General features: G+C 37.2%; 2 protein-coding genes across 2 annotated transcripts; one reads left to right on the plus strand and one right to left on the minus strand.

Moving 5' to 3' along the window:
• Nucleotides 1–3,921: 3,921 nt before the first annotated feature.
• On the plus strand, nucleotides 3,922–9,259 carry LOC109002636 (inner membrane protein PPF-1, chloroplastic-like). Its single transcript, XM_018980477.2, has 11 exons — nucleotides 3,922–4,365; nucleotides 4,503–4,613; nucleotides 4,712–4,786; nucleotides 5,085–5,145; nucleotides 5,551–5,624; nucleotides 5,740–5,844; nucleotides 6,395–6,502; nucleotides 6,578–6,681; nucleotides 7,218–7,367; nucleotides 7,451–7,577; nucleotides 8,745–9,259. Exons 1-11 carry the CDS (start codon nucleotides 4,036–4,038, stop codon nucleotides 8,850–8,852), a joined length of 1,353 nt encoding a protein of 450 aa, XP_018836022.1. The 5' UTR covers nucleotides 3,922–4,035; the 3' UTR covers nucleotides 8,853–9,259.
• Nucleotides 9,260–9,616: 357 nt separating this feature from the next.
• On the minus strand, nucleotides 9,617–10,429 carry LOC109002615 (CLAVATA3/ESR (CLE)-related protein 46-like). The gene is made up of 3 exons (XM_018980443.2): nucleotides 10,257–10,429; nucleotides 10,003–10,073; nucleotides 9,617–9,879 (listed from the first exon to the last, which is right to left on the minus strand). Exons 1-3 carry the CDS (start codon nucleotides 10,366–10,368, stop codon nucleotides 9,802–9,804), a joined length of 261 nt encoding a protein of 86 aa, XP_018835988.2. The 5' UTR covers nucleotides 10,369–10,429; the 3' UTR covers nucleotides 9,617–9,801.
• Between the last annotated feature and the right edge of the window lie 1,074 nt (nucleotides 10,430–11,503).

Below are 11,503 nucleotides of genomic sequence, written 5' to 3' on the forward strand. Positions count from 1 at the left end.
CAAGAGGAGTAAAACTCAACTCACAATGAATAAATTCATCAAATTTCATAAACTTCATAATCTGATTAGAATGAGGCTACATAGAGTATTTAAAGCAAAACCTAATGAAACCCTAGTCAAAATAAACCCCCATCTTCCAAAAGTGCCCCTGGATGAACAGTGCCGCTGCTACAGTGCCGAGCTACAGTAACTCGCTACAGTAACCCTAACCCTAGTTCAATAAAATAATAATTTTCCCAACATGCCCTTGCATAGGCCCCCTTAAGTGCTTCCCATTATAAACTCAATTATTCTAAACTAATAACATAAGTTCTTTAAATGAATTAAATAAGTTGAAACCCTTCAAGAGCTCAAAGCCTTTAAGTCTTGTCGTTGCCATCTTCCGTAGTTAATCAAATGAATTAAAACTAGATCTTCATCCTTCAAGCCCCATCTTGAATGTTGGGCTCTTGCTAAACTTGTCCCAAGTGGATTGCATCAATCCTTGCATTGTCTCCTTGATCTTCTTGGCCCATCTGGAAGTTGCAAATAATCTTTAAGACTAGGTCCATCTTGGGTCCCATCATTCCGAACCCGTCTCAAGAACCCAGATTACAAAGGAGGAACGCCACAAAGGTTGTGATTTACCTTTGATAAGTTCAAAAGTTCAATTAAGAACAAGAGGAGTAAAACTCAACTCACAATGAATAAATTCATCAAATTTCAAAAACTTCATAATCTGATTAGAATGAGGCTACATAGAGTATTTAAAGCAAAACCTAATGAAACCCTAGCCAAAATAAACCCCCATCTTCCAAAAGTGCCCCTGGATTAACAGTGCCGCGGCTACAGTGCCGAGCTACAGTAACTCGCTACAGTAACCCTAACCCTAGTTCAATAAAATAATAATTTTCCCAACATGCCCTTGCATAGGCCCCCTTAAGTGCTTCCCATTATAAACTCAATTATTCTAAACTAATAACATAAGTTCTTTAAATGAATTAAATAAGTTGAAATCCTTCAAGAGCTTAAAGCCTTTAAGTCTTGTCGTTGCCCTCTTCCGTAGTTAATCAAATGAATTAAAATTAGATCTTCATCCTTCAAGCCTCATCTTGAATGTTGGGCTCTTGCTAAACTTGTCCCAAGTGGATTGCATCAATCCTTGCATTGTCTCCTTGATCTTCTTGGCCCATCTGGAAGTTGCAAATAATCTTTAAGACTAGGTCCATCTTGGGTCCCATCATTCCGAACCCGTCTCAAGAACCCAGATTACAAAGGAGGAACGCCACAAAGGTTGTGATTTACCTTTGATAAGTTCAAAAGTTCAATTAAGAACAAGAGGAGTAAAACTCAACTCAAAATGAATAAATTCATCAAATTTCATAAACTTCATAATCTGATTAGAATGAGGCTACATAGAGTATTTAAAGCAAAACCTAATGAAACCCTAGCCAAAATAAACCTCCATCTTCCAAAAGTGCCCCTGGATGAACAGTGCCGCGGCTACAGTGCCGCGCTACAGTAACTCGCTACAGTAACCCTAACCCTAGTTCAATAAAATAATAATTTTTCCAACATGCCCTTGCATAGGCCCCCTTAAGTGCTTCCCATTATAAACTCAATTATTCTAAACTAATAACATAAGTTCTTTAAATGAATTAAATAAGTTGAAATCCTTCAAGAGCTTAAAGCCTTTAAGTCTTGTCGTTGCCCTCTTCCGTAGTTAATCAAATGAATTAAAATTAGATCTTCATCCTTCAAGCCTCATCTTGAATGTTGGGCTCTTGCTAAACTTGTCCCAAGTGGATTGCATCAATCCTTGCATTGTCTCCTTGATCTTCTTGGCCGATCTGGAAGTTGCAAATAATCTTTAAGACTAAGTCCATCTTGGTTCCCATCAAATGATGTCAAATTTCTGGTGGGGTTCTTAGGACAAAACTGTCAAAGTACACTGGAAAAACTAGAAGAGTCTTAGCTTGAGCAAAAGAGAATGAGGCCTTGGTTTTAGAGACTTAGTGACTCAACCTAGCACAATTGGCTAAACAAGTATGGAGGATGCTCACAAAGGAAACATCAATGGCAGCTAGAATTTTAAAAGCTATATATTATCCTCGTACATTTATTTTACAAGCCAAAGCTGATTCAAGACCTTCATACGCATGAAAAAGTATATGTGCAGCAATCCCTATTGTTAATGAAAGATATATATATATATATATATATATATATATATATATATATATGGCAAGTTGGGGATAGAAAGAGCATTAAAGTGTGAAAAGACAAGTGGATTAAAAGAGAGGGACCTAGCACAGTTCAATCACCAAGGAGAATTCTATAAGAAGATGCAGTGGTCACTGATCCAATTGATAGACAAGGAGGGTGGTGGTACATTCAAACCTTAAAATATACTTTTATGGAAGCTGAGGTAGAGGAAATTTTACAAATACCTGTGTCACAAACAAGTTCTCCAAATAAATTGGCTTGGAAAGGCATAATAGATAGTTGTTTCTAGGTAAGGAGTGCTTACCACCTGCAAAAACAGAAACAAGAAACTGAGCATGGAGAATCATCAAACACAGGTAACAACAAAGAATTGTGGAAGTGTGTATGGAAAATGCAGACCACTAATTCCGTCAAAGTATTCATATGGAGTGCATGCAAAGATGGCTCTACCCACCAAACGAAATTTATGCAAGAAGAAAATAGTCACAGAACCTCTATGTCCCATTTGTTTTAAGCCATAAGAAAATTCAAGACACGTATAATGGTCATGCCCCTCTGCTCAAGATGTTTGGTTGTTGGGAAATAGGAAAATGCAAAATGTTCCAATTATAGATGAGGAGTTTGGGAATATATTTATGCAAGTGCTTAATAGAATTGGGCCAGAAGAGATAAGCTTCTTTGCAAAAACAATAAGGTCTATATGGATCAAAAGAAATAAATGGATATTTGAAAGAAACTTTTTACATCCATCAATTATGTTCAACAAAAGTTTATAAGCACATGAAGAGTTCAATCAAGCTCACAATCAGATGAGTAGCTTAAGCAGAATCCAACACCCACAAGCAAGTTTATAGTGGCGATCTCCACCAACTGACTGGTTAAAAATGAATTGGGATGTAGCAATAAGAAGGCAGAGCAAAAGATAGGAGTGGAAGTGGTATTAAGGGATTAAGATGGGGAAGTTTTGGCAACACTAATGCAACCTATAACTTTTTGTGTGCAACCTGTTATTGCATATGCTTGGGGCTTGTTTACAGCAGCATGTTGGTGTAAAAATATGGGGCTACAACGTGTGGTCTTTGAAGGGGACTCGAGGCAAGTTGTAAATGCAGTGATGAATGATAGAGAACAACATGGTATGTTAAGTTGTTTGCTAAGAGATGTAAAAGCCATTCTGGTGGATACATTATGGGATATAAAGCATATCAAGAGAGAAGGAAATAATGTGGCTCATCAATTGGCTCAATAAGCAACTTCTTTGTGCACTGGAATTATAGAGTCAGAAAATGGTATACCATGTATATTGCCTCTTGTAATGGCTGAAAGCCTAATAACTGTTTGATGAATGAAGTTGAATGGTTTTATTCCAAAAAAAAACAAAGGAGCAAGACTAATAAATATTCTCATTTTATCACAAAAATGTTGTTATTAAAATTATAAAAAGATTTTACAAAAATAGCTTAATAAAATAATTTAAATATGTTGAATTATTTCGTAATAAAAATAATTTTATAATTTAATATATTTAAAATCTATTTCATAAGATTCTTTTACAAACCAAATAATATTTCTTTTACTCAAAACGAAAATACTGACCTTTTTTACCCTTGTTTAATTCAATTTTGCGGTGCTCAAAAAATAATAATAATTATGGATTTTACGGGTTTGCCCCCTCACACTCAAAATACGGATAATTCGAAAGTATTGTATCGTGTCCACCACCATCGGTCTCTACCTTCCACTGCAAAAGGCCTCATCTCCAAGACTCCAACCCCTCTCTCCCTCGTCTCTCCCATGAGAACCTGAGAGCTCGCATCACTCTCTTCTCCCATGACGAATACCCTTTTTTCATCCCCTCCATTCATCGTCAAGCCCCTCCCGTCCCTCTCTCGCCATGGCCTCCACGTCCTCCCTCACCGTAGTAGGCTCCCCTCCACCACCAGAGTCAAGCTCAGCTTCCATGACATCCCTCCCATCGACTCCTTCCCCTCTACGTTTGATTTATCCGCTGTAATTACCAAGGCCGAAGGCCTGCTCTACACCCTCGCTGACGCCGTTGTCGTAGCAGACCCGGCCGCCTCCAGCTCAGCCGACGCCGCCGTACAGAAAAATAACGGTTGGTTCGGTTTCATCTCTGACGCCATGGAAGTCGTTCTGAAGGCAAGTATATATGAATAGTTGGTTGTTAGTTGTGTAATTTCGCTAGACACGGTGCGCGAAATGATTTGCATTTTGTGATGGTATGATTTTCAAGAGACTGATAATTATGTTTTGAATTGTTTGTTTGATTATTTCAGGTATTGAAAGATGGTCTTAGCGCTGTGCATGTGCCGTATGCGTATGGATTTGCCATTATATTGCTTACGGTTATTGTTAAACTTGCAACATTTCCTCTGACAAAGAAACAGGTGAGTCTGTTGCTGTGAATTCAGTGTGCCCTTGATGATATTACGTGCTGGGCTCGATTGTGGCATTTTTAGGTGGGTAATATTAGTACTATACGTAGGTTGAATCAACGCTAGCTATGCAAAATCTTCAGCCAAAGATTAAAGCCATTCAACAGAGATATGCTGGTAACCAGGTGAGACACATTCATGTTTACATGGGATAGCGTCAAACCCTCAGTTTGAGAGTCCGTTTGGACGTTGAGTTGAGGTTGAGTTGAGCTGAATTAAAATGAAAAAATATTGTTATTATTTTAAAATTTGAAAAAGTTGAATATTTATTATATTTTATATTAGAATTTAAAAAAATTATAACCATGAATTGAGATGAGTTGAGTTGAGTTGAGTAAAAGATTACATTTTATTAATGTTTTTTTGGGCTCCCAACTAGAAAGTATATTTCTTTCTAATACTCTGCCGTTTTTCTCTTTTAAGGAAAGAATACAACTTGAGACATCGAGGCTATATAAGCAAGCAGGGGTTAATCCTTTGGCAGGTATTCTTTTCATAATCTCTTAACGTTGCATGAAATAGTCATATCCAGTCCGTTGCTAGTTATCCCATTTATGATTTATATGTTCACTTGGCCATTAATCTTTGACGTGAGTTATAGCAGTGGATTCATTTTTTGGTCTCTCTTTAGGTTAACAAAAATTCAAAATTCTGTTGTTTTTTCCCGAACAACATATTTTTCCTATCTTCTATTTTCTATAGCCGTATATTGCCATTACCAGTACCTTTCGATGAGCTGTTTATAGTTCTTTTTGTCTCTGTTTTTATTTCAAGGTATTGCTATTGTCATCTTCCCCTTCTCAAATCTATTTCATCTTCTCAATGCGATACCTTAGGGTGCTGATTGGCCAATGCATATTAACATCATCTTATTCATTTTCCTGCGAAGGTTGTTTCCCCACTTTGGCTACTATACCAGTCTGGATAGGGCTATATCAAGCCCTTTCAAATGTGGCTAATGAGGTAATTATGAAGTTAATATCCCATTATCTGTTCAGTGATGCTGCTGGACATAATTTTTTTTATATCTTCACAAAATGTTGTTCATTGCTAATGTTTGTGAAAATTCTATTCGAAGGGACTGTTGACAGAAGGTTTCTTTTGGATTCCCTCTTTGGCTGGCCCAACTACAATTGCTGCTCGACAAAGTGGATCTGGCGTTTCTTGGCTTTTTCCATTTGTGGTAATGACACTTCTCTTCCATATGGCTTCTGGAGCAAACAATTTTCTTCCAACATCAATTATTAAATTAAACCCCTTCATTTTCATGGAACTTTTAAGTTCTCTACTGACCATTGAGATATTAGCTTGAGCTCTCAATTTGGAGAACAGGAAGTGATGGAGAGAATCTTTGTCAGTGGATAGGATGTGTTTTGTATGGTGTCTCACACTGTTCTGTCTTCCCAGTCATCCTTAATGTCCTCTATAGTCCGTCTTGACCAATACTTGGCATCTAAAAGAAGGGATACAGGTCATTTCTGAAGTTTGGAAGGCTAAGTTTGCATGGAAGTTTGACTTGTCTGCTTATTAATTGTCTGTGGTCTTTAGTTAGGTAGATGCCTGTCATGGGTTGTAAGCATGTCCTAAACCTTTAGATCCATGTCTAGCAGGTTGGGGATACCTGCTTCGGTTCATTGGTTGTATTTTCTACTCACATGGCCACGAATGGTCAAGTTTTTCTCGCTACTTTATGTTTTTGATGTGGCTTTTACAATATATAATTTTTCATGCAGGATGGCCATCCACCTTTGGGATGGTATGACACTGCAGCCTACCTTGTTTTACCTGTCCTCCTTGTTGCTTCTCAGTATTTTTCAATGGAACTCATGAAACCTCCCCAGGTAAAGAATTAGCATCTTCACTGACTCTTTCATTTCTAAGCATTGTGAAGCCCTAAATTGTCTTTCTTTTCGCAGAGTGATGATCCGGCTCAAAAGAACACACTTCTTGTTTTCAAGTTTCTTCCACTCATGATTGGTTACTTCTCCTTGTCTGTCCCATCGGGATTATCGATTTACTGGTTGGTTTCTCATTAACAAGTTTATTACTCCGTGTCAGTCCCCTCAGGATTGTCTACATCCATATGCTTTAGTTGATAACTGCTTGTATATATATTACTCTTTTGATATATGCAGAGTAGTTCATCTGTCCCGTAAGAATTTAAACTAGTATAAAACTTTGGGGTTACGCTATCACCTTTATGGTCAAAATGATAATATCTGCCCTGTCCAGTAGGGTGTCTGTGTTCTTATTATTATCAATTGGATAATCTGCTAGTCTAAATGTCTGAATCTTGTTTCTTTCATGATTTATTTTATCATTAAATGGGTTGTAGACATGTTGCTCAACAGATTCTATGTGATTACTCTCATTATGACTAACATCCAAGAACTGACCATCACAACAGATATTTTGAAATACAAACTTAATCTTAGGGCATTTGACTAATATATTTCCTTCTCTCCCCTTCTTAAGCTTTTATTGGGACATTAAAAACTAGATATTCAGATCAAATGCCTATGTATGTTAATTCGTAAATTTTATCATGTTTTTTAGGTTCACAAACAATGTGCTCAGCACTGCCCAACAAGTATGGTTACGCAAATTAGGTGGTGCAAAACCTGTTGTAACTGAGAATGCTAGTGGAATTATTACAGCTGGACGTGCAAAACGATCAGCTTCTCAGCCGGTACAGCGTGGCGAGAGTTAAGTTTTTCATGGCAGAATGCATACTAGTATCATCAGCTTCTTCAAAGCTGTCATACTGACAAAAAAATGGGAACCAACAGGTTTAGACAGTTAAAGGATGAAGAGGAGAACAAAAAGTTGAACAAGGCCCTACCTACGGAAGATGTTCAGAATATGGCTTCCACATCTGATTCTGAGGATGATCCAGATGAAGAGACTAAGGACAAGGTGAAAATTTCAACTTTTAGTTTTTTACTCTGCTTTCAGTTGGAGTATTTTTGGTGTCATAATATTATGTTTTCCTTTTGTGAATAATTTTTTACCCAAATAAAGAAAGAAGAAAAATGAAGGAGCGTTATATTCTGTGGCTGTTAAACTCACGCACATGGGAGGAGAACCCTCCATCCTCATTGCACTTTTGATATCATATTATGACTACAACCTTTTTAACTTACCATATCTTTCTCCTTGAAAGCAAAAGAGCCTACTATTTGAGTGTTTAGACACATCAGGTTGATTTTAGTGGGTGAATGAATACATTTTATGGGACCAAGGAATGGAAGGTTCAGAATTCTCTTGTTTATGGCGAATTTAAAGTGCTTGCAGCAACTGTAGCACTTATTTTTTATATTTGTCCGTACATCTGATTTCTGTGACTGAAAACTGATGATGTAAAAGGAGCAACAGGAGACATGAAAGTAGGTAATCTTTGGCAGAGTTGAAATAGAATCCATCTGGCAGCATGATCATAAGCTGATTGTCTTGACTTTCTGGTGACAGTAGGTGGTTCCACTACCTCAAGCTTGTCATTTCAGCCATTGTTGTGATGTTGACATCGTTGGACCTTAGCTTAACATCAAACCGTTAAGGATTACAGTTGTGTTGCATTTGTGTCTGGGTGCATGCATCCCTGGCTGTAGAATGACCTCATAAGGTATTTCATAAATGGAAGCCCAAAGATCAGAAGAAGGAAGTTCTATTTTCTAGCCATCCAACCACTCAATAACTGGAAGATGGCATATTGATCAGCATTTTTTTTTAGAGAGACAATGAAGCGAACGGCGGACCACTTGTCTTATGTTCAAAAATTATAACATGTTTGTTGTGAGTAATTGAAATTAGATGTTAATTTTGGCACAGATGATTGTCTTTAGTGAAAAATCAAAGTGATGCATATCTGAACATAGTCCTTAACAAATGAGGACACTTCTATTAAAAGAGATTTAGCAACCAAATTACTTAAATATTTGGAACAGAATCATTATCAATCTTGACAGCCCCCAACTGAATAATGATCAGAGTTTGGGATGCCTAGTTTTATCTTATGAACAATATTTTTACCTGATTTGTTTTACTTACCATTGGATTTTAGAATTAACTTAAATATTTTGACAGGGTGAGGAGGCTCTAGAAGAAGCATATGCTTCTACCAGTGGCAAAGAGGTACCAAATTACCCGCGACCCAGGAGAAGCAAGCGATCAAAGCGGAAGCGTGCTGTATAAAATGACTATACTGTAGGTCTGTAGTTTATGTTGAGTCCTGTATATCTCAGCAAATTGTAACTTGGTTAACATATTGTGGCCAGTAATTTTGTGTTGGTTCATTCATCTGAAAAATATAAATCAATCTCCACATTCATTGTTATTTTAAGCAAGTCTGGCCACGATTGTTACCCTGTTTTGAGTAATTAGTTTCCTTGTGAAAATGGGAAGCCCCAAAAGCCATACTGTAAAATGAAGAGACAGCATTTCAGGCTCTGTACGGCATGACAGAAAATTCTCATTCTTGGAAGACCCCGTGAAGAAACTTTTGTAGCTGATGCTCATGGTGGTTTATTATGTTGTAGAACTTAATTAGAATAATCTTTACCAATAAATGAAAGAAAAAACTTATGGTGATTCTATGGAAATTGCTTGTTCCGTGTTTGGCCCGAAGACGATCATATCAGGTCCTTAGTGTTGGCCCTGGTGTTTTATTGTTTTAGGTAAAATAACTGCTACAGCCTGCAAAATACCCTTTGGGTGCATGTAGAAATTTACCTGTTTTGCAAACAGGGGATCCGCTAATATGGTGAAAAATGTAAGCCTCTTGGACCCTCTCGTCTCTTCTGCAATGCATGAAAACCTAAAACATTGTCGTGTAAAGCAAGTCTATGACTTGGATTCTTGCCTTTTTATGCCTTTATAGGCTGGATTTCAAATCATATTTTGAAAGATTGTACTGAAGATTCAGTTAATGGAGGTTCTGTGAGAAACAAACAGTCATCGCTCAGTAAGAAAGGCATTTTAGAATACACCCCCAACTATTTCCACTGTTGTACAATCACAACACCCTAAAGATTAAAGAACAGTTTCTGCAAACTACATGGATACATCTGACCTTTTTTAGTTATCGAAATATGCTGCAACCCATGGTTTTATTCATGTTAGCAGAACAAGTGCACCCATCTGTTTATCGTCTGGATGGCGGGCGGTGATTTCCCATAGGGTTTGGTCCTGATGGAGCCTTGTGAATCTTCTTTTCTTCAACCTGTTTTTGATCATGGAATAAGATCAGATAGTGCAGATGTGTGGCATTCGCATTAACATGCTCCATATAGATAAATGAGAGGAATAACTGAATTTGGGAGAAAATTGTACTCCTTGTACTTACCCAACTGGGTAAGGCATCTCCATTGTGCGAGCTTGAGCCAGGCTGCTGCCCTTTTCTGAGCCTGAAATGGACTGTGTTAAGCAACACAGAAAAGGCAAGTTACATTAGTGCTTGTAAGTACAAAATGTACTCTGTCTGCTTCCTTTTTTTTCCTCTCTATATCAGTGTTAATAAAGTCAAGGAGTTAAGATATCAGTGACATTGAAACATGCTGAGCAGGGACAAGACAACGAGGTTTCAGGTTAGGGGCTTACCTGATTCTACAGCATGGACACTGATAGCGAAGTAAGAGTACTGAGAAGCTGCTGCAAGCAGGAGCCATGCCAAGAAAACATGGATTAGAGTGAGTCTGCTCATTTTGCGCATGATTTTGGTGCATGCTAAGAGTAGAAGCTTTATTGTGAATGGGGCTTTGTAGAAGCATGAGGAAATCATAACAAAAAAAACTTGAAAAGAAAATTTTAAAAAAAAAAAAAAAATGTGGGAGTGTTTGTTTAAAAGTGCTTGGGAATCCTATGCCATTTGCCATTACAGACTCATGAGAACCGATAAGATTAGGAACTTGAGTTTTTTCCTCATTGTGGGTTGACTTCTTCTCAGTTATCATTGCGTCCCTGATAAATTTCAAAGTACTTGGTATCATTTTGTTTCGAGTGCTTGAGCCATGCTGTCGGCATGGTATGTAGGGACCCGCCATTGCATTTTTTTTTTTTTTTTTTTTTAATATTTCAACTCCTGAGATTGTTCATTGTTTTGGTTTTGTTCTTAATATCTTTCCTACATAGTCAACACTTAGAAAAACTCATTCAGCTCTCCATAAATGAAGAAAAAACTGATTGAAATACAAGTTTCAGATATAAAACTTGTCTTCTGTTGGTAAAAATTCATATTGCCTGTGTGAGAGACAGCTAATATGTATCACTCTATTCCTTTTTTTTGTTTCATTCACCTCTCCTAAGAGAAATTACAGAAAGTGGACGATGCACTTCCCAGGAAACTTTTGTGTCATGGTGATGAGATAATTAATATTAAAGTTGCTGATAGGTCAGTAGTAATGCCAAAAGAGAAAAGAAATGTTTTCGGCTAGAGCCGATAGAATAGGCCATCGTGGATGTCGGATTCGAAAACATGATGAAATATTACTAAGCTAAAGTAAAAGGGGAGTAAATGATTAACGATGTCAATGGCATGAAGAGTTACTAAGCTAAAATTTGATTCTAAAGTCAAATCAAGCAATGATAGTTACATGTTTATATTTCTTTCCTTCCAATGCCTCCTTTTTGGGAGGGGATGGTTACTTGTTTGGCTTGGATTGATTGCTACCAACTAAGATTAGATTAATCACCGAACATCCACATATGAGTTTATAACAATATTTCATCCGAAAAGTTTGGCTTTGGCCAAGGGAGACACATTTTTTAAAAGAAAATTCTACCACCAAAGAAATCTTTGAAAAAGTTCCAAAAAAAAAAAAAAAACAACAAAAAAAATAGCTGTATGG

This window comes from Juglans regia, chromosome 5, assembly GCF_001411555.2.
Source record: "Juglans regia cultivar Chandler chromosome 5, Walnut 2.0, whole genome shotgun sequence".
Taxonomy (NCBI): Eukaryota; Viridiplantae; Streptophyta; class Magnoliopsida; order Fagales; family Juglandaceae; genus Juglans; species Juglans regia.

Bases quoted from the DNA above. Each gene is read 5' to 3' on its own strand.
- LOC109002615 (XM_018980443.2), bottom strand. From the start codon at position 10,368: ATGCGCAAAATGAGCAGACTCACTCTAATCCATGTTTTCTTGGCATGG. The intron at 10,074-10,256 runs GTAAGCCCCTAA...TGCTTAACACAG, and splicing joins TGTCCATGCTGTAGAATCAG to TCCATTTCAGGCTCAGAAAA. The intron at 9,880-10,002 runs GTAAGTACAAGG...GATCAAAAACAG, and splicing joins GAGATGCCTTACCCAGTTGG to GTTGAAGAAAAGAAGATTCA.
- LOC109002636 (XM_018980477.2), top strand. From the start codon at position 4,036: ATGACGAATACCCTTTTTTCATCCCCTCCATTCATCGTCAAGCCCCTC. The intron at 6,503-6,577 runs GTAAAGAATTAG...TTCTTTTCGCAG, and splicing joins AACTCATGAAACCTCCCCAG to AGTGATGATCCGGCTCAAAA. The intron at 6,682-7,217 runs GTTGGTTTCTCA...CATGTTTTTTAG, and splicing joins TCGGGATTATCGATTTACTG to GTTCACAAACAATGTGCTCA.